Raw genomic sequence first — 24079 nt, 5'->3', positions numbered from 1 at the left:
TACCAAAAGCTGCTGCAAGGACAAAGGCTAACGAAGAAGCACGAAAATCTTATCGTTGATTTCAAAAATATTCTAGCCATATTACACCTGTATAAAAATAGCGAAAGAAAATCAATTGTTTTAAAACTGAAATGGACGAGTTATAGCACCAAAATTGATGCCAAACTCAGACGAAGCTCATTTAAATCTTGTGAGTGACTTAAAACAAAAAAAACAAGGAAAAACAAGGTGTTATAGTATACTGTGACTTTTGTGGAATCATCCTAAAGTGATTTTCTATGAATTGCTTAAAAGACATAACAAAGTGTCTACATATATGATATATACGATATGTAAGTTCAGGGTTATATATGATGTTATGATCTTATAAGTTAAATTTAAAGAATTTACTATCAATCAAGCTATATAGGTTATCTTTCGTTATTATGTATCATTTTACACAAATAAAAAAATTATTAGTTGGCCAAAGATGTAATTTATAAAAGAATATAAAGTGAATGAACTCACTCAATAGAGTGAGTGAAACTCAATACTCATGATGTTCAGGAAATATTGTTAAAAAAAAAACTAAAAATTTTAAATGTAACCATTTTTTAAATTGAAATGTTCGAAAATGAATCTTAAGATTCATAAACAGTAACATGAAAAGGGCGAGAGTAATATGGCACTGACTAAATATTTCACTTTTCATCACTAGTAAGATAACAGTGCAAAAACAAATATATACAAAGTATATAAAATCGCATTTGAACGTTTCTAAATATTTTTGTAACGCTAATTTGTTGGAGCGAATGGACATTTATATTAAATAGTATGAATATTGCCTGAAAATGATAGCAAAAGTAATAATGATTGGTCATTATTTGTCTGTATTCAAACAAGCGATGTCTGCGAATTCGAAGGCTTGTTGAACATTTAAGATTGTATAAACATAGGATAGTTAGATATTTTTGATAGATAATAGTTGAAATTTAAACTTAGAATGGATGTATAAATCTAACATTTCAAGCTTTATCTATTTGTTAATAGGCTTAGCGAAAATTTGACTCCCTTAGAGAAAACGGAGGCACCTGGAGGCGTGAAATTTGGCACGCTTAAAGCCTATATCGAGAGAGAATATTTAGGCCTAACATTATTGTGTAATCTGCGATATTAATTAGTTTATTAAGAATTAGTTAATTATTAATGAATTTATTAAGAGAACACCCAAATCAAGCAACCCGGCATAGTGGTCGATCACTGACATAAAACAAATAAACAAACCAAGCGGGCAGGGATGTAGAAAAAATATCGATCTATGGATATTTCGATATTTTCGTTACCCTTTAAGCGATTTAGAAAAAAAATATAATTTTTAGGCTAATATTTCACTATTATTATTTTTTCTTAAAAATATCGATATATTTTTTGTAAAGTATCGATATTTTTTATACTTAGAGCAAAAAAATATCGATATTTTTATATCGATATTTTAACACCCCTACAAACGGGTAGCCGTGCAGTCTAAGAGTTTAACTCCACGACAATAACGTACTTGGATGGAATCGATTTTTAATTTAAGTGTCATATTTTCGTAAGTCATAGAAGACAAACGAAATATGAGCTATCTTCAATGGTGAGATCAAAGAGTGAAATAAATAAACAAAACACAATGCAATATTATTTAAAAAGAAATTAGAAATTATTTTTTTATCAAGATTGTTTATTTGTTATTTTTGTGATATATATTCCTTTTAAGTGATAAATGGATATAAGGACATATGGACATAAGTTATAATATGGATATAAGATATAAGATAAAGATTATATGAACACATAAATGAAGAAATGAAAATATAAAGGATTTAAAGTGAAACTAACTACATAACTTGCATAAATGGAACACATAGGACAAATAGAAGAAATTAGGAATTATTAACAGTACATTTGTAGATATGTTAAATTATTGATAAATATATAATATGTGACTATATGACCATATTACATTTTAATCTTTGAACCTTGTTTCAATTATTAATAATTAATCGAAATTAGATTTAATTAGACACAATTTACAAAAAATAGTGTGTGTTAGTTCTTGAGATAGCTTATAACTTATATTACAAAAGTAATACATTTAATCTTACAATTACTATTTTGACTATTTTAACTAGAACTATGTCTATGTTAAAAAGTATTAACTTATTTCCTTGATCACTATTTGTATCTAAGTTAATAGGATTATATTTTTTTAATTATTAACCTGCGACATTATGTACCCTACACATATTGAGTTACTGGTATGCAAAGGTCTGGAACTGTTGATTAATTATTTAAAAATCTGCCGGTCTGCAAGTCCTGTGAGAATTTAAGCTGAATCTTAGATGAATAATTCTTGTCCTGTAATTGTCTTTAAACTTTCTTGTTCCACCAGGTTGGTCTTTGTTATTGACTACCGAATAACCACTTTCAAAGTTTCTAAAAGTGTTTGATGAGCTTCGGCAGTAGATTTCTTCGAATCAATCAACAAAAGTACTAAATGCCGAAAATACAGTTTTCAACATTCCCCGATAGGCGTCTGTGTATACTGAATAACTTTACAATACTAAATGGAATACTATTTTTTGATATAGAGAAATATCAAAGCCATTTAATGTAATAGTTAGGTTAGGTTGTGTAGCAGTTGTTTTCATAGATGCTTCACATTTTCACTAATCGATATCGCAGATCAAAATAAATTCAAGCACAAAATATATGAATTACTATTTTTGGGCATAATTTGAATTCAAATTAAATTTAATTGGTTACATTTATTTATTCAATTTGCATGCAACATTAATTATTATTGATATAACTGAAAACAATAAAAGAGATCCGCTATATCCTTGTTGCATAATTGATTATCTCGCATTGACAGAACCGACAATAAAATTCCCCTGAAAAAACTGTCCATTTGGACCGGAACAATCCACGTTAATTCCCATTGTTCTTCCAACGTACCAAACACAATTTGATACGGACATCTATCGGCGATATAAAATACAGATTGAAATGTTCTGCAAGGGCCAGGCGCCCATGTTTTATTCAATAGCATATCGTTTTGTCTGGGGGTGTTCTTTTCATTATTAGGGTTTTGTTTACACGAAATCGAATATAAAGCCGGGTCCTCTGAAGCAATCTCGAATGGTTTATGTGTCAAAACAATTTTTTTCGGATGTTTTTCTACATATCCCAGTTATAGGAAAGTAACACATATTGTTTTTTTTATGTTGCTATAAGAAACGCTCTGTGACAAATTATATAACAGAAAATAATGAGCATATTCAGAAGAATAATATTAATATATTATAGGAATTTTTGTGCCAATACTGTGTTGTTTAAGGCTCCATCTCACTTTTGTAATTGGAAATTTGACATTTATAACCACAGCCTTCTCCAGAACGTTTTGTTATTTGAGACAATATGTGTTCATAGAATAGACAGCCTTATAATACGATAGTTGTAGCCAAGCTATGTTCATCTAAACCATCTGAGGACACCTCAGGCGGGTTTATTTACTGCGAGAGAAAATTAAAAGATAGAATTTAAATAGAATATGTTATTTAAATATTACTTGACATTTATATAAAACATTTTACGAAAACAGAATAAATCAAGAAACAATATGGAATCTGACAAATAGTAACGTATCTTCTAATTGTACATTGTCGTTGCATTAAATATTATAAAATTAATTATTAAGTAAAGAATTATAAATTAAAAAATAATTTGTCCAAGATATACTTAGAAATACAAATTTGGATTTACTGAATATAGTTATTACGTGTCACAAATTTGATTACGGAACCTCCTTTTCTTTTTTATATACATTTTAGAAGTGATATACTTATATGTACTCTTATTGTAACTTTGCAATCTTATTTATATTTTTTATTCACGAGAAGTATTAAGATATAATATTAGTTTTCTTGAAATATTTCCTTTTCTCAGGATGTTGGATACAATTAGTTACTTTGAAAAAGGTCACCATTTGCTGAAACTATATCTGAATGAGAATTTTCATTAAATTTGGTTTTGTACTCTTGTCAACAAATTAAAAAGTCTAGCAATATCAAACAAACGTTAAATATAACATAATCGCAGAATTATAAGGATATACATAATAATTCTAGCTAGACTTATTACCATACATACACTTAGTTCTTAGTATTGTTGTTGTTATACTATCTGCTTCTTATCAGTGAAGTTATAAAGTTGACGGCATTGATTCATCTATTTCAAAAAGACCTGCAAAGAAACATGTGATATAATTTTCAGTTTTGGGACCACTTAATTTACATCCTGTGAAGGAAATATTATATTTGTACTATTATCTCTCATTCTTCTCGAAAATTCTAGTGTAGTCTAAGCAACTTTTGATAACAATTTTAAACTTTTTACCTTATTTTCCTTTTCGATAGGTTAAGGGAAACTATCTGTGAATATATACATATAATGTAGATTTTATTGAAAAATTTACTATTAAAATTAAAATTAGGAATTGCATCTTGGTTAAATATTTATATTCCATATTTGGGTCCATAATCATCTGGTTGGTCTGAAATGTAGAGAATAAACACTCTTAATGTAATTTGGCATTTAAATAAATAATATTTACCTCAAATGCTATAAAAATAACGTCATAACAACCAATGTCCTTGAAATTATACAGAAAAATAGAAATAACAAATATAACAAACGATATTTTACGAAATTCCAAATCTAATGAAGGGAAATAAGTCTGTCAACTTTTACCTCCGACCTTCTAGTGATTCAGACGCGCAAAGCATGGTTATGGATACACCCATTTATGTTCCTATTCTATATTTCTATGCTTTGTGATTGTGCTATTTACAGTGACTTGAAAATGTTGTTGCAGTGAAAATGGGTTAACTCGTCGCCATTTTTTACCACATAACGGGAAACTATTTTTGACATGTATTTCAACTCAAAAAGTACCACATAGCCTTTTCATTTTTGCTGCCAACTGCGTTATCCAAATTACCAAACTACAGTTAATAAAAAGGCATTTGAGGAAAACAAATGCTCTTGCAATTCTCATGGACGCTAGCGGGAGTTACTGGTTAGACCATAAGATGAGTTAGATGTTGCAGCGAAACTATTATCAATGACTGGAGTCAAATCGTTTTCGAAAGGCAACTTAAAGTTGTGCATGAACATTGTTAAAAATCAAATCAATTTCGGCTGCAGATACATCGGAGATATTTGAACCACTACTATATCTACTCAACACTGCCAATGTCCCAATAACAAAAGAAATACTAGCATATTTGCTGACGAGACATTCATTGTGGATATCTGTCTACAGCCATAGAAAAATTACTAGTGGCAGTTGACAAGATCTAAAAATGGACCAGAGACAGAAAAATAGAGTTTCATGAATCTATGAATATGTCCAGATCAATTATGCGTTTCGCTGAATAAATCACTTGAAGGACGCAAATCTCCTTGACCTGAACCTCTCAATATTTAATAAGAAACAATGGAGCAAATGGAACTCAATATTAAACAAATCTGATATTTAGTCGGAAAATACTCATAATTAAGCCTAAAATCAAAGAGATTGATTCATGGTGATGATTCATGATCAACAATAACGCGTATTTGGACTTATGTGGTGCGCTAAGTCATAAAACTGACTAGTAGTCCAACGCTGCCAAAACAAAGCTCTTCGATTAATTTACTAATACCGAACGCTACGCATGATAACCACAAACCGTGAGACAATGTTACTAAATGACAACAAAGCTATGTGGAATCTATACGCTTACTAGACTGGATGATTTATGTATCCCGCACCCTTGTAAATTGGTCCAAGTACAGAAGAGAATAGTGGTACATTAATTTATAATTGGGTTTTATACTAAGCGTCTACAATAAAAGACGTTATATTAAAAACGTTACTGTCACTCAGCTTAATATAAATAATGATACAAAATGCATAATCAGTTTCAATGATTAGAATTAATGTCAAATACTCACCTCAGAGCGTACGTGAAGGATCGTCTTATGCTGCGTAACAGATCAATTGAATAGTCCCCGGCCTACCATAGTAAAACACTTTTTTGTAAAAATTAGTTTTTTTATTCAACATAAATCCATTCAAGGGTGATACACTGATTATAGCGACCCTCCAACTTTTCGATACCATTTTTGTAGTAGGATTTGTCCCTAGCTTCAAAATAGGCCTCAGTTTCGGCGATCACCTCATCATTAGACGAAAATGTCTTTCTTGCGAACATTCTTTTGAGATCTGAGAACAGGAAATAGTTGCTGGGGCCAGATCTGGAGAATACGGTGGACGAGGAAGCAATTTGAAACCCAATTCATGGATTTTTGCCATCGTTTTCACTGACTTGTGACACGGTGCATTATCTTGGTGAAGCAGCATTTTCAAATGCGACCGTCTTGCGGCGATTTCGTCCTTCAAACGATCCAATAACGCCACGTAACAGTCACTCTTGATGGTCTTCCTTTTTCAAGGTAGTCAATGAAAATTATTCCATGTCCATCCCAAAATACAGACGCCATAACCTTGCCAGCCGATTGTTGCGTTTTCCCACGTTTTGGAGCAGGTTCATCGTGTGCAGTCTAGTCGGATGATCGTCGATTTGACTTCGGAGTGAAATGATGGAGCCATATTTCATCAATTGACAAATATAGAAAAAAAATACTAAAACTCGACTTTACTACCCTTGATCATCTTCAAACACTGCTTCGAATCAACTCGTCGTAGTTTTTGGTCAAAAGTGAGCTCGCGCGGTACCCACTTTGCACAGAGCTTTCTCATACCCAAATATTCGTGAATGATATGATACATACTAATATAATGATATGATGGACACCTTCACTTAATATCCCTAGCATGTCTGCTATTTCATTCAGTTTCAATTTAAGGTCATTAAAAATAATTTTTTGGATTTTTTAAATGTTTTGATCAAACTAATGATCCGACAGCTGTCAAATTTATACACGCATCTTTTGAGGGTTAGGGCTAACTAAAAAATATATGGATTAATTCTAGTAGCGCCATCTATGTGTCAGACCGGTCAGATATTTCAATTGACCTGTTACAAACCAGACTAATGAAGGACAACTAATGAGATTCCGCGTTGCATACCATTGTAACATTCGTTGGCATTCGGTAAAACATACATATTGTATTTGTTATTAGAAGCTAATGTTCGGTCGGAGTTAATCTGTATTTCTCAATAGCTGCGACGATTATGGTGTATATACCTACTGTTCATACCGCATTCGTCGATTCTATTCATTTATTTTGATGTTACCGACACTCTATGGATTGTAAACAAATGCCAGCAAACCTTCGTTGGGTATCATCAAACCCATTCGTTGCCTTTTGTTGGCCCGGCCTGTACCGTTATATTTAATAATCGAAAGAAATATTGAAGGAATACCATGGATAAAGCCGGCCACTAAGATATTTGGCATTAAACTACTTACTTGAAATCATAGGGTATTAAACCCCAGGTATATTAATCGATAAGAATCAGTTTCGCAGGTTTGAAGTCCACACCAAACAAGTATTTTAGTAGATGGAATAATTTGCATATATATTTTCAGTAATAATTATATTCAGAAATACATCATATTTTATTTATAGCTCACAAATCAGTTTTTCATATATTATATCATTTTTTTCATTAATATCAGTCTGCAGTATTTAGAAATATGATAAATGTTCTTGACTAATTTTTAAAATTGTTCCACAACATGTTATTGATAGTACTATACAAGGGACGTTGTAAAGTAAGCAAATTGATGCTATTACAGCATACCAAGCTAGTGGCTTGTGTTACTAAAGCATGGACGTAATATATGGCCTGAAAATTTCTTGGCCTAACAGATAAATGGCGCTGTTTTATGGCTTCTATCGGTTTTTCAGTTAGTACTAACGTTCAAAAAAGAAAGCTATTAAAATTTAATGATATTCTACTCATAACTTTGTGACACTACTTGAATTATTTTCAAAATAAGATGTGTGAAAATGGATGAAACATGGATCTATCACTTTACCCCGGAATCAAAACGATTGCCATCTTAGTGGACATATCAGTCTCCCTATATAACAGCTCCCTTCTAAAGAAATGGACACAGAGATAGATGTGGTAATTGTACAATCTGGACAGCTTATAGTTGATATAAAATTATTTGTATGTGTTTTATATCGCCTGTACCATCTTCGGTTAGTTTACATTTGATCATTTTCTGAATAATTTCCGTTTGTACCCACACTTTTATTATATACGGTTGAGAAATTGCGCTACCGCTTTTGGTGACCTTGAACTTCAAGCTTCTGTCCCAATTCTAGTACACTATATTAATACACAGTAACTTAAGCCCGCCTTTGGTGACTTGAGATGCTTGCTCCAGTAATCCACACACTAGGGGTGTTATTCAAAGCTTGGATGCTTCCTAATTTGAATAGTTTTTGGCTACGAACTATTAGCACCTTTAATCTACCTATTCTTACCTTACTCCGTCAGAAGCGAAACTACCACTCTTTTTTCCAGGATAAATAATTTGATCCACTTTAATTTAAAATAGTTCAAAGGAAAAGAGCCTTATCATCTCCAGAATCATATCCTAGCCAGCTTCAAAATATAAAAAGCTTAAAAGAACAGCACAAACATTAATTTTACTCGAAAAAACTATTATATATTAACAAACTACACCAAAGTCATATGTCTAGATGCCTCACTCATTAAACAATTCAAGTATAATATAAAAAAATCGGTTGGTTCGTTTGAACGCACAGGTTATGGACAGTAGTATTATATAGTATATATACCATACGTGTTATTTAACAAAAGTTTCTCTTCTAATTTTCTTTTTAATGACAGTAAATGCCATAATATAGCTAAGATATATTCTGTGCCTAAATATTATTTGCAAATTACGTTGTAATTTTCTATTCCTTTCAACATTCCTCTAAAAATACCAATCCCCTAATACTTAAGGTTCTTGAACCGTCGACTCAACCCATTATATTAAATATTAATTTTAAAACCAGATACATTCGCTGAATATAAAAAAATGTTAAATTGTTTACAGATATATTTTAGATTGGATAAAATGTAGGACATTGACTTATACTAAATTTGAAAAAATTATAAAGGCTTTAAACACTCTAAAAGGATTTTTAAGATACTGTAAAAAAGGCACGCTGAAAATATAACCATAAAGAAGAAATATACGTTTTTTTTAGATAAATTATTCGTCTACAGGAAATTCCACTATTACATAATCTGCTTCATTCGCCTCTTCTAGCATTACGCATCACTTCTTCTGTTCAAGTCTACATTAAAAATAACAGAAAATCTCAGACCTTTTAATATTTGATACGAAATTCTTGATAGGAAAACGTGCGATCTATATATTAAAACTACACCGACATGGTTTTAGTGTAATGAAAATCGTAACGTCTAGAATTTAATTCCCCGCTAAAAAATAAAATTATAGAAAATAATGTAAAAAATAGTCGTAATATATATATATATATATATATATATATATATATATATATATATATATATATATATATATATATATCCCTATACTTTACAAATTATGACGAAACAATACATTCAGGACCATATATCAATCAACAACATAGAAAATTAATTTGACCTTCTCTGAGTTAATTGAATGAATGATTTATCTTAATACCATCAACTTTACGCATATATTCCCACCATTTCAAAAAAAAAAACATGATCATTGTGACAACAATTATACTTTAGTCCGATAATTAACTTAAAATGATTATTTTGACCTCTTTCGCTATATTTTAAAGAATCAAGAACATTTCGAGTACAAATAACTGATTTATTTCTCACCGACTTTAACAAATCAATTCAATATGTATTTAAAAAATGACGTCATAGTTAACGTAGCAAAACCTTCAATAAAGAGAGGGGCAATCGCTTATTATTATATAAAGAGGTTAAAAAAGTGACTAGTACTAAGTAGCATTTAATACATTTTAAAATAAGTCGTTTTTGTATAATGGGTTTCTCTGAAAAATTAAAAACTGCTGGTTGTGTATCAACTGGTCAGACTGGCATGTGTCTAGAAAATAATGCTAAAATGATACATGTAATTTTACTTCAGATTAACTCAAGGTTTTTTTATAATCTATTCTCATCCACTGTTTTTTTTTTAAATATTAATCACCGTTTGTAGTTTTTGTGGTAATAAGTACTTAAATGACAGCCCGTGTCCAGATTGGATTGCTTTTTTCGAAAGTTGAATCTCCTCCAGGCTGAACAATCCTCTAGACCGATATATTTCATCTCGCGGCAACTCTGCACAACTGAAAAACGACCATAAGGCAGTGTTGGGCCTTTCGTATAAGAATAGTTACAAAAAGAAGCTCGATACGCGGGTTTGACATGAATTAACAATGATAAATTTAATGGACCGAGTTTTTATGAACCGCTACTGAAATAGAAGAAATCGAGCCATTTTTGAAACGAGTAATTACTGACGATGCAAAGGAGACCTGCACGACAATAATGTGCGAAAAATATCCAAGCCCTGACAATTTACACAAAAGGCCGTTAATACCTTACTTAGACTAAAGAAGATGGTGCTGAGTATTTGTTGGAATTAGAAAGTAATTGTTCAGCAAGAGCTTTCCGAACCTAGAACTTCAAACTATTAATTCTGTTGCCTACAACTGAACTGATTGAATGGGACGCTGAAAAAAGACGTATATATTTTTTAATGGGAAAGGCGTTGAGTTCCTTAGTTAATCGGCGGATACTGAGAGAGATTAGCTTTAAAGCATCGACTATATATAGCCCGTCCAATAAAACAGACGATGCAGGTCATCAAAATTAATGACGTAAATGCGTCGAAATATTATGGTTTATTTTGACTCTGAAAAATAACAAAATACTAATAAAAATAATACATTGAAACAACAATAACTTTATCAAAAATAACATAACAGATCAATTGAAAAGTAACCGGTCTACCATAGTAAAACACAGTTTTTGGCAAATCTAGTTATTTAACATAATTCCCTTCAAGGGTAATACACTGATTATAGCGACCCTGCAATTTTTCGATACCATTTTTGTAGTACGATTGGTCCTTTGCTTCAAACTACGCCCCAATTTTGGCAATCGCCTTTTCATTCGACGAAAATTTCTTCCCATCGAACATTCTTTTGAGATCTGAGAATCGGAAATAGTTGCTGGGGGCCAGATCTGGAGAATACGGTGGATGAGGAAGTAATTAGAAACCCAATTCATGAATCCCGCCACCGTTTTCACTGACTTGGGACGCGGTAGACTGTCTTGGTGAAGCAGCACTTTCTTTTTCTTCAAATGCGGCCGTTTTCGCCGATTTCGTTCTTGAAACGGTCCAATAACGCTATGAAAAAATCCCTTTTGATTGTACTTCCTTTTTCAAGGTAGTCAATGACAATTATCCATGCGCATCCCAAAATACAGACGCCGTAACATTGCCAGCCGACTGTTGCGTTTTCGCACGCCTTGGGGCGAGTTCATCGTGTGCTGTCCACTCGAATGGCTGTCGATTGGACTTCGGAGTAAAATGATGGAGCCATGTTTCATCCATTGTCATATATCGATGCAAAAACTCGCGTTTATTACGCCTGATCATCTTCAAACACTACTCCGAATCATCAACTCGTCGTTGTTTTTGGTCAAAAATGAGCTCTCGCTGTACCCACTTTGCACGGAGCTTTCTCATACCCAAATATTCTGAATGATATAATATACATGTTCGTTTGATACCTTTAAACTGATCTGCTGATTCATTTTTAATTTCCATTTACTGTCATTCAAAATCATTTTTTGGATTTTTTAAAAGTTTTCGTCGGCAATCTTGGGCATCCAGTGCGTTCAATATCTTCATTGCTCATTTCACCACCTCTAAACTTAGCATACCAATCCTTGATGGTTGACTTTCCTGTGGCAGTGTCCGTAAACTCGGCATCATGCCAAGGTTTCGCTTCAAGTGCACTTTTTCCCTTCAAAAAGCACAATTTTATCAACAGATGGAATTCCTTTCTCTGCATTTTTTCACAATAACAAGTTGCTTCACTCAAAATGCTATAATTCGCAAACTAATGATCCGACAGTTGTCAAAATTATACACGCATCTTTCGATTGCGTCATCTATGTGTCAGGCTGGGAAATTTTCAATTGGCCTGTTATTTTAATATTATAGTATATATTATGCATATATTATCAAAGGACTTAAAGTTGTTTTATTACATTTTTATTGAACTCTTTTCCATACCTACTATGAGGCAAAGTTCTAAGCGCGTTTCTTTATATAGTGGTATCCCTTGGAGGCCTAATCCACCTAATTAACAATTATGTATCCAGATAATATATTTTGCTTTTGTTAAGGGACATATTTTCCTTTTTACATTTAGTTCCTGTTTCTTTAGTAGGTATTCCATCTTCCGTTTTCTTGCCAAGTAATTTTAATGTCCCTGTATTTATTATTATTTTCTTCAAACAATACTTGTGTACATTTTTTTAATAAAATTCTACCGGTCTCGTCTATAACTCCTAATTAGTCATTTAATTTTTGCTAATTCATTTGCCGTTGGGTCATCTAGTCTAGCCAGTTTCATTCAGTTGTTGTTAAACAGTCACTATTTGAGTCTCTGTCTAAGATAATCACTACAATAATCGATCTAAAATCTTTCCACGATTCCATCATCTGTCAGATTCTTCTTCCATGTGTCCGATGGATGTTGATCCAGACCATGACAACAAATGATGTTTACTCCAATCTATTTAACAATTTATTTTCTACAAAAGATGTTCTGGTTTTGACATTGATTTAACTATGGCGGTCGCCCTTGTATTTAGAGGAAAACACTAACTCGGCTCCAAGAATAAGACCATTCCTATTTCCAACATGAAAAACAATACATTTGCAATTAGTTATTAAAAAATATTATGGCTAACAAAACCTAATTGAATCTTATTATAACTCTTAATCTTTCCCATCAACTTTTGTTGTCTTTACACTTTTTTTATTAGCATCTTGCCAGTGGCCCAATATTCAATTTTGGAATATGTATGTTTCATCTAAATGCACAAAGTTAATTAATAAATATATTTTAATTTCAGTGTATGCTTTTCGTAATATCGTAATATTTTAAAAACAAAGTCTAGAGGTTCCATTAGCCCTATTCGTAGATTATCTTCATACCATTTAAAATTAGTGTGAAGGGATGAACTGCATCTCTCAAAGGGCAAATAGCCCTACATTTTCTAAGGATACTTCCTAAACTAATAATTTTCTTTATGATAAAATAACTAAACTAAATTATGTTTATATAAAAGAACTATTCGCTTTTTCTCATATTTCACAATTTTGCTTGTCATCTGCTTCATATGTGGATGCTTTATCTTTAGAGAATACCACATTATATTGTTCTTCATTTCTGAGAGGTTTTAGCTATAATGCACATATTAATATTCAGTGCAGCTACAACATGCTAAATATAATTTCAATAAAACCTCAGCAAATTATATCTTTAATAAAATCAATACTTACCTCCCTAACGCAGTTTGATGGCAAAAACGGGTCACTATTATTTCGTTGCTGCTCGAAGAATTTGATTAGACATTCTCAGTAATTTTTTAAAGAGTTCTGTAGGCATATTTGGTATCATAGTCCACTAGCATCAACCAAATCGAATTTTATAGTTATATTCAGTTACATGTTCTGAGGATTCAGCCGGAATCATTTCTCTGTTTGACAAGAATAACATGATAGCTCCGCGCTTAATACAAATTTTACTAATTAACCATAAATGGTCACTAAAAGACTAAAGAAATGACAAAAGGACACTACTCGTGCTTTAGATGAATATATTTTCTTTGAAAAAACATGAAAAGAAAACGAAATTTCTTTTTCCCCAACCCATTATAAAATATTTACTGACTCACTAGAAATTTCAGAAAAAAAACGAATAATATCGATTACCAGTTCGTAGACCAATCAACCTTGCAACATATATATTACATGTATACAAAACAACACATCCAACAACAATCACCAAATTCATCGAAAACCTTGAAGCATTCGGCTTTCCACAGAAAAACAAATTTCGACAGAATAATCGTTGCATTTGCATATCACCCAGCAATAATTTTCAAGACTAATACAAACAATAGTTAAATCAATTATTGTATGTTGTTACAATTTCACTCTATCAAGGTCTCGATCAATGTCAATAACATAAACCGACGCAAATATTTCCAGCTAAACTTAATCATTTAATGGAATTACCAATAAAAAAATAAACAGGCCATGGATTAATTAAAATCGACTGATTCCATAGATAATTAATATTTTTAACCGTTTATATCAGTAAAATAACTGTACATTTGTATAATTTTTTAATTTATTATTAAAATGGTTAATTCCAGCTAATTCTTTCGGTGAGTCTAGTGACATATTTTTAAAGTTAAATCCTTGAGGAATGTACCCTTAAGAGTTCTTTTAAAATCTATGTTAATTTATTTTCGGAGATGTAGCTAGTGACAGCATGTAAAACCGAAATTTTAAACGCGTTTTTGTTGAAAGTATTTTTGTCTAGGCGGTGACATGATATCTCAAATTAATCTTTGAAGATATGAAGAAAAATCGTCTTTTTATCTAGACTTGACCACCTTCATACAACATTAATATTTATTTTATTGTTATTCAAACAATAGCTAATTTTAAATATGATGCACATAGAGTAATAAACGTATGGTATAGTATAAACTAAATAATTTTCTCATCAGTTATTCTCTTTTAATTATATTAATTATATTTCATCCGGCAGTAAATAATAAGAATTACCAACACTCTAAGACCGAGGATGATGACATGTAACTTGAAAGAAGCCAATATCAGTGTATTTAAATCCAAACAGATTTTAAGTTACTAAAGTAAAATACGTTGGCTTCTTACGAGTAAATTAACGATTTAGAAAACTATTTCCGGATCAACTAATCATTCAATTGCTTCATTTAAGCATGATGGTAGAAAAATTGTAAAAACTTAATAAAAAAGCAAAATTGAGTAATCCCTTCTTAAGAATTATGACATGGAATGTAAATGGGTTATACTAACGAGTTCGTTGACTCAGAAACCAATCAAATATCAAAATATATCAGGGGCGGTGAACCTTTATGCATCAACATGATATTTTTTTAAGTAAATATTATGTGAAGGCATAAATATGGCGGCAAATTATTTTGACTTCGTGATTATTGAGATAATAATAATAGTAAATACAGAACTCTTTACTCATCGCATACAACTCTGTACACAGGCGTTATAAAACGTTATAAAAAGTACGTTACTCGCGTAACTAATTCAAATCAGAAGTAATATAAGTGTGACTTCTGTTATTGCAGATTAGATGACTAAAGTCATCTGTCAACCAGTTTCTAGGTGAGTCTATAATGCTAATCATCTCTAAAAATAATGACTCGCAGGTATAGACAGACGAAAATATGGTTAAAATAGCACGAGCCAGCTTCTTCAAACAATTAAATGTGTCTGGTAAGGAATTTCATGTTTCCAAAATGTTGTTATTGCCATTTTTACTTATATTGCTTGTCATTCTTTCAGCCTCAATTAACCCAACTCTACTCTTGTTTCAATAAATATGTGAATCCATATTGAACTGGACTAAAAATCAATCGCCTGCATTTAAGAATTTTTAATTTTCAACCAATCGAACTGGGAAGTCTATTTTATCAGATTATTTTACGTCAGGGTCCATAAGGAACTTAAGTGTTTCCGATAATTCTTTCAATTGAGAAAATATAGCTGAAAATTCCTTGCTTAAAAAATCAATTACGGAAATTAATTTTTCTATTACTTCTTTGCCGGGCTTCTCAAGTACCTCTAAATCGTTAATTTTCTTTTCATCAAATTTGGAAAATACTTGTAGTTTCTTGTAATAATATCGTTTCTGAAAACATGCAGTTTAGCTTCAAACGCGAAAATGAGATCTTCCATGATAATAATTGATAATCATTTTTGAAAGCAACATAACATCCAACAACTATGTGTATAGTTAAATTTTTCGATTCAATTTTTTATCTAATAGCACGCCATCATGAATGGCGTGCTAAATAATGCGTCACGTGCCACTAATGGCACGCTTGCTATTGTTTCGCCATCTCTGAAATAGATATTGCTCTCATATGGGAAACCCATCTTTCCAACAATAATTATATTAAAATATGGATTATGATGCCCACTGGATACTACATCACAGCAAAAGTGAACGAAAAGCAACAATGTTCAACAAAACAACGAGAAAACAAAATTTTCAATATTTTCAACAAGAAAATAAAAAGGGAATAAATGCAAACAACAATACCTAACATTGAAAACAACGGCGCTGTAATAAAAACTCTATCTCTCTCAAGAGAGATAGATTGTCCACCAAGATAAAATCGCACAACATACAGGGCTTTTTTTAAATTGGGCTCTATGAAAAAATATTTATTATTGGAGAACGCTTAAAATGCCAGTAGGGTTAAGAGTACCTGAAACTTAACATTAATTTTATAAATAGTATGTACCATTTAGAGCAAGAGCTCAATATCTGGCCCACCGACTATACACAGAAAATCAAATTACAACAGAAAATTTGTGCCAAGTAACATTTTACCTAACATCGTTTTTAACACAAATTACATTACAACATTTTTTGTTTACAATTTTAACGCTGAACGTGGCAACACTGAAAAACCCAAAATCTGATAAATATACTGATCGGGGTAAGTTCATAAACGTTGAAAATTGTTAAAAATCTTGAGCAAGGAACAGGCCATCTGATGAAAACTCACAAAATGCTAGCCCAGCAACAGAAGATAAATCAGATACGGATAGGATAAAAGTTACAAGAGTATGACACAGAATCAGAAACGCTGTAGGCAAAGAAAAAATTTATAGAATTGGTAATCAGATGAAACAAATGATTAACGAATAACAATAAACAGAATTACTTCGAAAAATATGTTAGTTAATTAAGACTGGATTAATTAATAATCGTAATGTTTGTGTTAGAGGCAACCTTTTTGGATTGCACTCTGGATTGGGGAATGCCAACCGAACCGTCGGTCGAAGTGGAGACTAGGTAGACCTAGGTACGTGGATGTAATCAAGCCATGGAATGTTACGGTTACGGTGTCGATCTTAAATTGCGAGACGCGCAGTGCGTAACGCTTCTTATGGTAAATGATGGCCTGGTTTTTCAGGGGATTGATTTGCAGCCTCCAGAACTAGAGCCACTTGACCGCATGGTCGAGCTGTTTCTGCAAAGGTCCTTGTATGGTATCCTCGAGCATGGAGGCTGTGAAGAAAGAAGTGTCGTCAGCGTAAAACGCGACGTCAATGTGCTCTTTTCTCAACAGATCTGAAATAAATAAGTTAAATAAGGTAAAAACGATATGATGAGAAGAGACTGTTAAATAGCATGGTAGCAATACAATTAGTTATTGTTTCATGTTTCGTCTCTAGTATGAAAATTCAGCAACATGTCCTTTTGAACAAATTAGGAATTTAGTTTAATGTCTTAGTGTTAAGTACTGAAAGATGGTTAATGCATCCTAAAATAGGCATCGCTAATAAGTGTAATCACTGGTTGTTAACGGTGAAGTGTGCAGACTAAATCACACTCAACGTCTAGAATGAGACGAATAAGAAAGTTAAGAATAAGGATTGATCTAGTATTTAATGATCAACTTTGTCCACTGATCATCACATTCTAACCAAACAGCGCCATCTCTGGTCAAAGAATCGGTACCTATACCACAGCCCTCGTATAATCATAGTAAAATATACCTTTAAGTTTTTTATTAGTACAAGGACTTCACCTTTTTAGGTTGTTCTTTAAATAGACTCGATATAAGGTATGGATCGATTGGGTTCATGGTAAATTTGATCTTTGCAAATTATACAACTTTTCAACGAAAAAACAAGAATCAAAACAAACGCCAATTTCGTTGATCTTGATCTCAATATAAGGATCACCTTGAACAATGTAACAATAAAGTGCAAGGTACGCTTATAAATAATTAATATATGTTGCTGCAGGTACACACCCACTAAGTAAACATGTTACAATCACTTGTTTGTCTCAAGTGATTATATTCAGAATCGAATAAGGATTACTATAAAAATGTTTAGAAATATTATATTTTATGAATATTAATTGGTAAGTCAAAAGGTCCGGCGATTAACAGTCGGCATTACAATGAGTTCGCAAGTAATATATCAGGTTATTTTTTAAAATATATTGCCCTTAGTGGTTCAATAATCTGCTCAGTGTGTAATAAGTATTTCTAATGATAATTATTGTGACATGTCTTCATTAAATGATTTCCCGTGTAAAATATCTTATGCTATTACTATAAAATATATATGTGTCCATCAACCAAATCGGATGGTGTTAAACGTTTTAGTCAACGCAGCAGCATGTCACATAAAGCTGATGGGGATGTAGTAACGGTTTTTCGAAGTACTAAACACAAATATTTTGAATTACATTCCTTATGGCTTCTAAAGTCACAGAAGCGACAATATATTTTATTAATAATGAGTAAAAGCACCATTTGCTCACTTGTCACGGCCGCAATTCTTCGCGGAATAGATTCGTAGACTGTTCAACGGAATGTTATCCCATTGTTGCACCAAAACACTCACCAATTGCTTCAATTATGTTGGATATAGAAATTAACACTCACTCTGCTCTAATACTCCCCATAATGATTTAATTTTTTTGGTGTTTAGCGATTATACTGGCCAGGGAAAATGTTTGACAATATTCTAATGTTCTTCACACCAAGATTGGACCTTCTTGGCTGTGAGTATGGGAGAATTATCACCCTAAAATATGGCAGTGTTTGGCAACAAAATGCTAGTCATAGTAAGAACTTGAAGGGCGATTTATCGGACCACATCACATTGTTCCTATCAACAAGTGTTTTATGATTATTGCACCGTTTCTTTCGCAGTTTAGCGTTGGCTTCCGTTATAAAGGATTTTGCAATCGCAGCTCCTCCATGAATATTACCTTTGTGGAGCTCCCACCGTACGTTTTCATTATAACCGTATATACGCAACTGACTGTTGAGTTCTGCTGTCATTTTTTTGCGATTGTTTTATGTTATCTGGCCACAATGTTTGTCGGTCTCTGTCAGTTAACTTTGTGTTTCTCCCATTGTTCTTCGTCGCCGATGAGGTTTCACCATGTTTTGTGTATGCTGTCATTGCCGTTTATGGTGTCCTGGTATCACTGTTATTTAATGATACATTAGATTTGTACCGGAAGGGCCAATATATTTGATAAAGTTTAAATCCAAGTTATTTTTGTTTTGCAAGTATGTGCTTCTTCCAAGAGGGACCTTTGGAATTATTCAAATATGAGATAGCAGATATACTTTTCATAGTCAGTCACAATACGCAACAGAAAACCCTTCATTTTTGTTCAAGTGAATTAAAAATGTTTATTTTAAACCCTATTAATTTCACAACTAACATACACAATAATGAAAAATAATCAGGCAAATTACTTATTGTTAATGTTTATTTATTTAATGTTGGTTTATTTTATGTTTCAATCAATTTACTAGTAGCATCTATTTGAAACAATACGTAATGACAACCAGTTTATACAACGCTTATTGGCATCGGCTTTAAAGTTGTTTAATAAATACACAATAAAAACAAACATAATTGGTAATTACTATAGTTTTTGTTGTTGTGTTTAGTACAGTCATAACGGAAAAATATATATTATATAACAATTTCCTTCAATCGTGATTATTCTTATTCATATTCATGTATTGTTAACAAAGGCAGTTAAATTGATTGATCACGTTTACCAAGTTCTTAGTATTTTTATGTTAAAAATAGTATATTGCACTACGCAGCACAAGAATCGGCAAAATTCTTCAAATAATGTGGTCACATATTTATGACTATTTTTTTTTTAATCTTAAAGCTTTAAAATATAATTTGCATTTAAATAAAATTAAATTGCTGGAATAATTTACTAATTATAACATCGTGAATTAGTTTTAAATAATTTACAATGGACTACCTAGCTTACTTGGATGACCTAACTTTGCCGTAACTATTGTTCTGTTAAAGTTATTATAACGCTGTCATCAGACGCTATACAGCTTGTTAATGTGAACTAACTCAAATTCTATTCAAAATAACTCAAATTCAAATATATTAGTTAGAAGAAACATAATATTCAATTTCAGTCTCCATTAATAGACTAATGCACGAATTTTGCGTTTACATCAACGCAGTGCTTTCATTATTGTGTGTTTGCGTTATCGATCATCTTCTGTATTGTGTAAAATTGCTCAATTTTGTTTCATTCGAATTTCGAACTGAGCAGAAAAATGATATCGCTAATTATATCTAGCAATTATATCGAATTGGCGTATTTGAACCAAAAATCAGTACAAGAATAGTGTCAGTTAAAAGACAAAAACGAATTTAATACTCTTGGAAATATTTTCCCTTATTTTTCATAATAATATTACTCTCAGGTATCATATGAATAATGTTGCGAAAAAAACTTACAGACATCAAGCTGACAAAGTAATTAACGAATTTTCGAATAGATATAAATTGTTTACCATCTTAAACTGCTCATCCACTAAATCCTGCTATATTAACCGGACCAAATGGTAATCGGATGACAATATGTCTGATGAATATGGCTGTAATAAATTCCCGTCTCACGTTCAAAATGGTCCTTAAATAGTGTAAAATTAATTCATAGCCTACAATTCTAATTCCAGGCCTACATCTAAGAAAACATTGTAGTTATTAAGAGGTGTTGGAATGTACTTGCATGTAATAAGCCAACAGGGTTCATCAATCTTAGTTCATTGGCAATCCGAGTAATCAACATAAATTTCTACTAACGATGTAGCTATTTCCTCGCCGAATTTCGTAGCTTTTATCTCAACTTGTCGAATTTTGTCTTGAACCTGCAGTCGTACAAAACCCTAATGATATAACATCCCAAATTTAATGAAAAAGAATACTCCTAGTTGACTAGACCATTTGATAACTATACCATCATATCGTCTATGGCAGACGTGCATCATATATCCGTCAGATTCATTGTAAAATGGACTACTAGGATATATGTCCATTGTGGGAAGCTTCGTGGGACATTTAGATGATGCTATAGTCCATACCTAATTACCATTAATTAGTACCATTACTAATTAGTAAATACCAATACTAAGTACTATTTCTAATAGCATACCTCAGAAATAAATGATGAATTTCCTTAATACATTAGACATATCACTTAATTAATTTTATTTCAACATCAACGAATCATTAATGAAAAACCCTAGGTATACTTCAGGAATAAATAGGTAAAGGGAATAAAAGTATTATCTTTGAAAAAAAGAACAAACTTTATCAGTTATTTCCTTTTAGTCCATTTGTTTGAATCGTGATCAACTGATACCAGGCAAAGGAAAAAAATAATATTCAAATTCTAAAACAAACTATTACAATATTTGCTTACTACCACCTCGCTAACGTATGCCAGATGTTGAGCTTTAAAGAGCTCTCAAAACTATACTGTTTTTATCCGCAAATTTTGGCTTAATTATTTTATTTGTCAATGAAATCTACAGGTTATTGAATCTATCCACCTGTCCACCTGATATAAATATAAAACATGTAATATTAATTAATTTAAATGATTTACTCTATTTTTTACAATTTCATCATCATCAATCATCATATGAACTTCACCTTCGAGGTGCAATAGGGTAGTCTTCAGAGCTATTGCAATATGAGCGTTATTATACAAGATTATTATATTACATCCATTCCTCGCTGTTGCTGGTCCTTTTTTCCATCAATACACTGCACAACAAGACATTATAGCTATCTTATTTCGTTTGGATGGTGCAGTAGACCCACGAGTTTCCATCAAGAGTTACAATACGCCTCAGAATACTCTTCTTTTTAGTTGACAAGCAATAAATCTGCCATAATGGCTCTTTCCCATCGCATTGCACTTTCAAGCGTTTAGTAAATAGTTGATTCATCATAGCTAAACCGTCCTCAATTGGCATACGACGAAGAATTCATCATAGCTAAACCGTCCTCAATTGGCATACGACGAAGAAGCATCACCATCAGTTTCTAAGAATAAGTAATAGACCTTGGCAGTAGTTTTTTTTTAAATAAATGGCAAAAGTAATGCATATCGGAAATGCAACTTGGAACATACTATTATTACCGTCTATTATGCTAAACAATTCAATAATACTATATGGAAAATTTTTATTTTATATAAAAATATGTTAAAATCAACAAATTGAACAGTTAGATTAGGTTGTCTAATTAGATTGTTGTATCACTAATAAATTACGCAGATCAAGATAAATGCAGGCATCCAACAGTAGTATATATAGAATCTACAAAGAGTTTCTTCCTTCTTGTTTCAGAACAATGACCTCACAAGCCGAAAACCAGAAGAAACTGAACTTGGAAAGAGCCACCAATTTCATGAGACAGTACCGTGACCCCAACTCCCGAGAACTGAAGAAACTTTCCGCCAATCAATTCATGGAAGTATGGAGTCACTACGACAAAGATGGTAAAAGTCTCTGCATATATTTTAGTTCAAGTACACTGCTTTAAATGTATTTACTTTATCTGTTAATCAATTAAAATGTATTTTTAGTTATCTTTGACTCACTTATATAACATATATTTCAGGAAACGGTTACATAGAAGGCACTGAATTGGATGGATTTTTAAGAGAATTTGTATCTAGTGCAAATGCGACTGATGTTGGACCAGAGGTAAACATATTAAAAATATGTTCGTAGCTAATGTATTATTTAACATATTCTAAGAATAGAACAAAATTTATCGATTCCATCTATAATATATTTAATGAAACCATCGTTTCTTCCAAATTTATTTTAAATTCTCACAGAGCTAAATTATTAAAGAAATTATATTGATCAAACGAAATAACAGAGTTATATAAACATAAATAACAAGACGAGCTTGACATTTAAATTAAAATTTGATTCCTGGATCCGATGTTAAATATTAAACAGTTCGTATTGTTCGTTGCGTTTTATTATTTGGTTTATTAATAAAGAAACAATGCAGATACATTAAAATGTAGATATAATGCAAGAGGTTTTAGAAAGTAAGAGTATTCTGCTATGTTATTTAAAACCAAACGCATCGGTATTAAGTCACTATGAGAAAGTTACTTTATTATGGTGTTTTATTTTAAAGGATTTTCTAATAAAAATATCTTGAGGATGAGATAAAAGCTTAGCCACATATGGCAATTAGTTGCTAACGGAGATTGTTTATAATAACAGTTGTTATTAAGTTTCGCATAATTAAGTTAAAGACATCAAACAAAATATCCTTTAACAACAACAAAAATGTATGTTTTTTTTTCTTTATGAATACAACCAAGGACGAAACGCGTTAGCTCTAGTTATTGTTCTTTATGTTTCCATTTCATTTTCATTTTATATTTGAGGCAGATGACTTTGAGGATTGTTGTCCTTTGAACGATTTGAGAGTCTGACTGAGCTGCAGAATATTGCTTTCCAATTTATATCTATATTGCCCTAGAAGTTCCATCTTCTACTGGGACAATTCAAGGTCTTGAATGATATCAGCATAACTCCCTTTAGCCCGATCTATCTTTCTCGCACATCACAGTGATGGGATGTTGAAAGCTGATTGAGTTCTACACTATCTTCGTTTTTCACTTGGATGTCATACGTTTGTGGTTGGGTAGATAATAACAGACGGAGATCTACGATCCCCTGTTAACTTTGGAGAGGTAAGGGCGGAGATATTTTTTTATTCTCTGTGCTGAATAGATCAGTTCATTTTAAATAATTTTATATTAGCAAATGCCAGTGTGGAAATAGGAATGGAATAATGATCCCAAATTTATTTCATCGTATTT

General features: G+C 31.8%; 1 protein-coding gene across 12 annotated transcripts in view; it reads left to right on the top strand.

The window, feature by feature from the left end:
- Positions 1–24079, top strand: part of Cbp53E (Calbindin 53E) — a 404419-nt gene that overhangs the window by 348844 nt on the left and 31496 nt on the right. For all 12 annotated transcript variants that reach the window (XM_076411001.1, XM_076411008.1, XM_076411003.1 and 9 more), the window contains 2 exons: positions 22575–22726; positions 22849–22934. In XM_076411001.1, coding sequence (XP_076267116.1) covers positions 22579–22726; positions 22849–22934 — 234 coding nt within the window. In that variant the 5' untranslated portion in view covers positions 22575–22578. The remainder of the gene's footprint in view (positions 1–22574; positions 22727–22848; positions 22935–24079) is intronic.

Source organism: Rhynchophorus ferrugineus, unplaced genomic scaffold (genome assembly GCF_030347505.1).
Source record: "Rhynchophorus ferrugineus isolate W39M unplaced genomic scaffold, kcgeb_rfMv2 rfM8, whole genome shotgun sequence".
Lineage (NCBI taxonomy): Eukaryota > Metazoa > Arthropoda > Insecta > Coleoptera > Curculionidae > Rhynchophorus > Rhynchophorus ferrugineus.
Note: the sequence above shows the minus strand (reverse complement) of the source record. Positions and strands in the feature narration are given on the sequence as shown.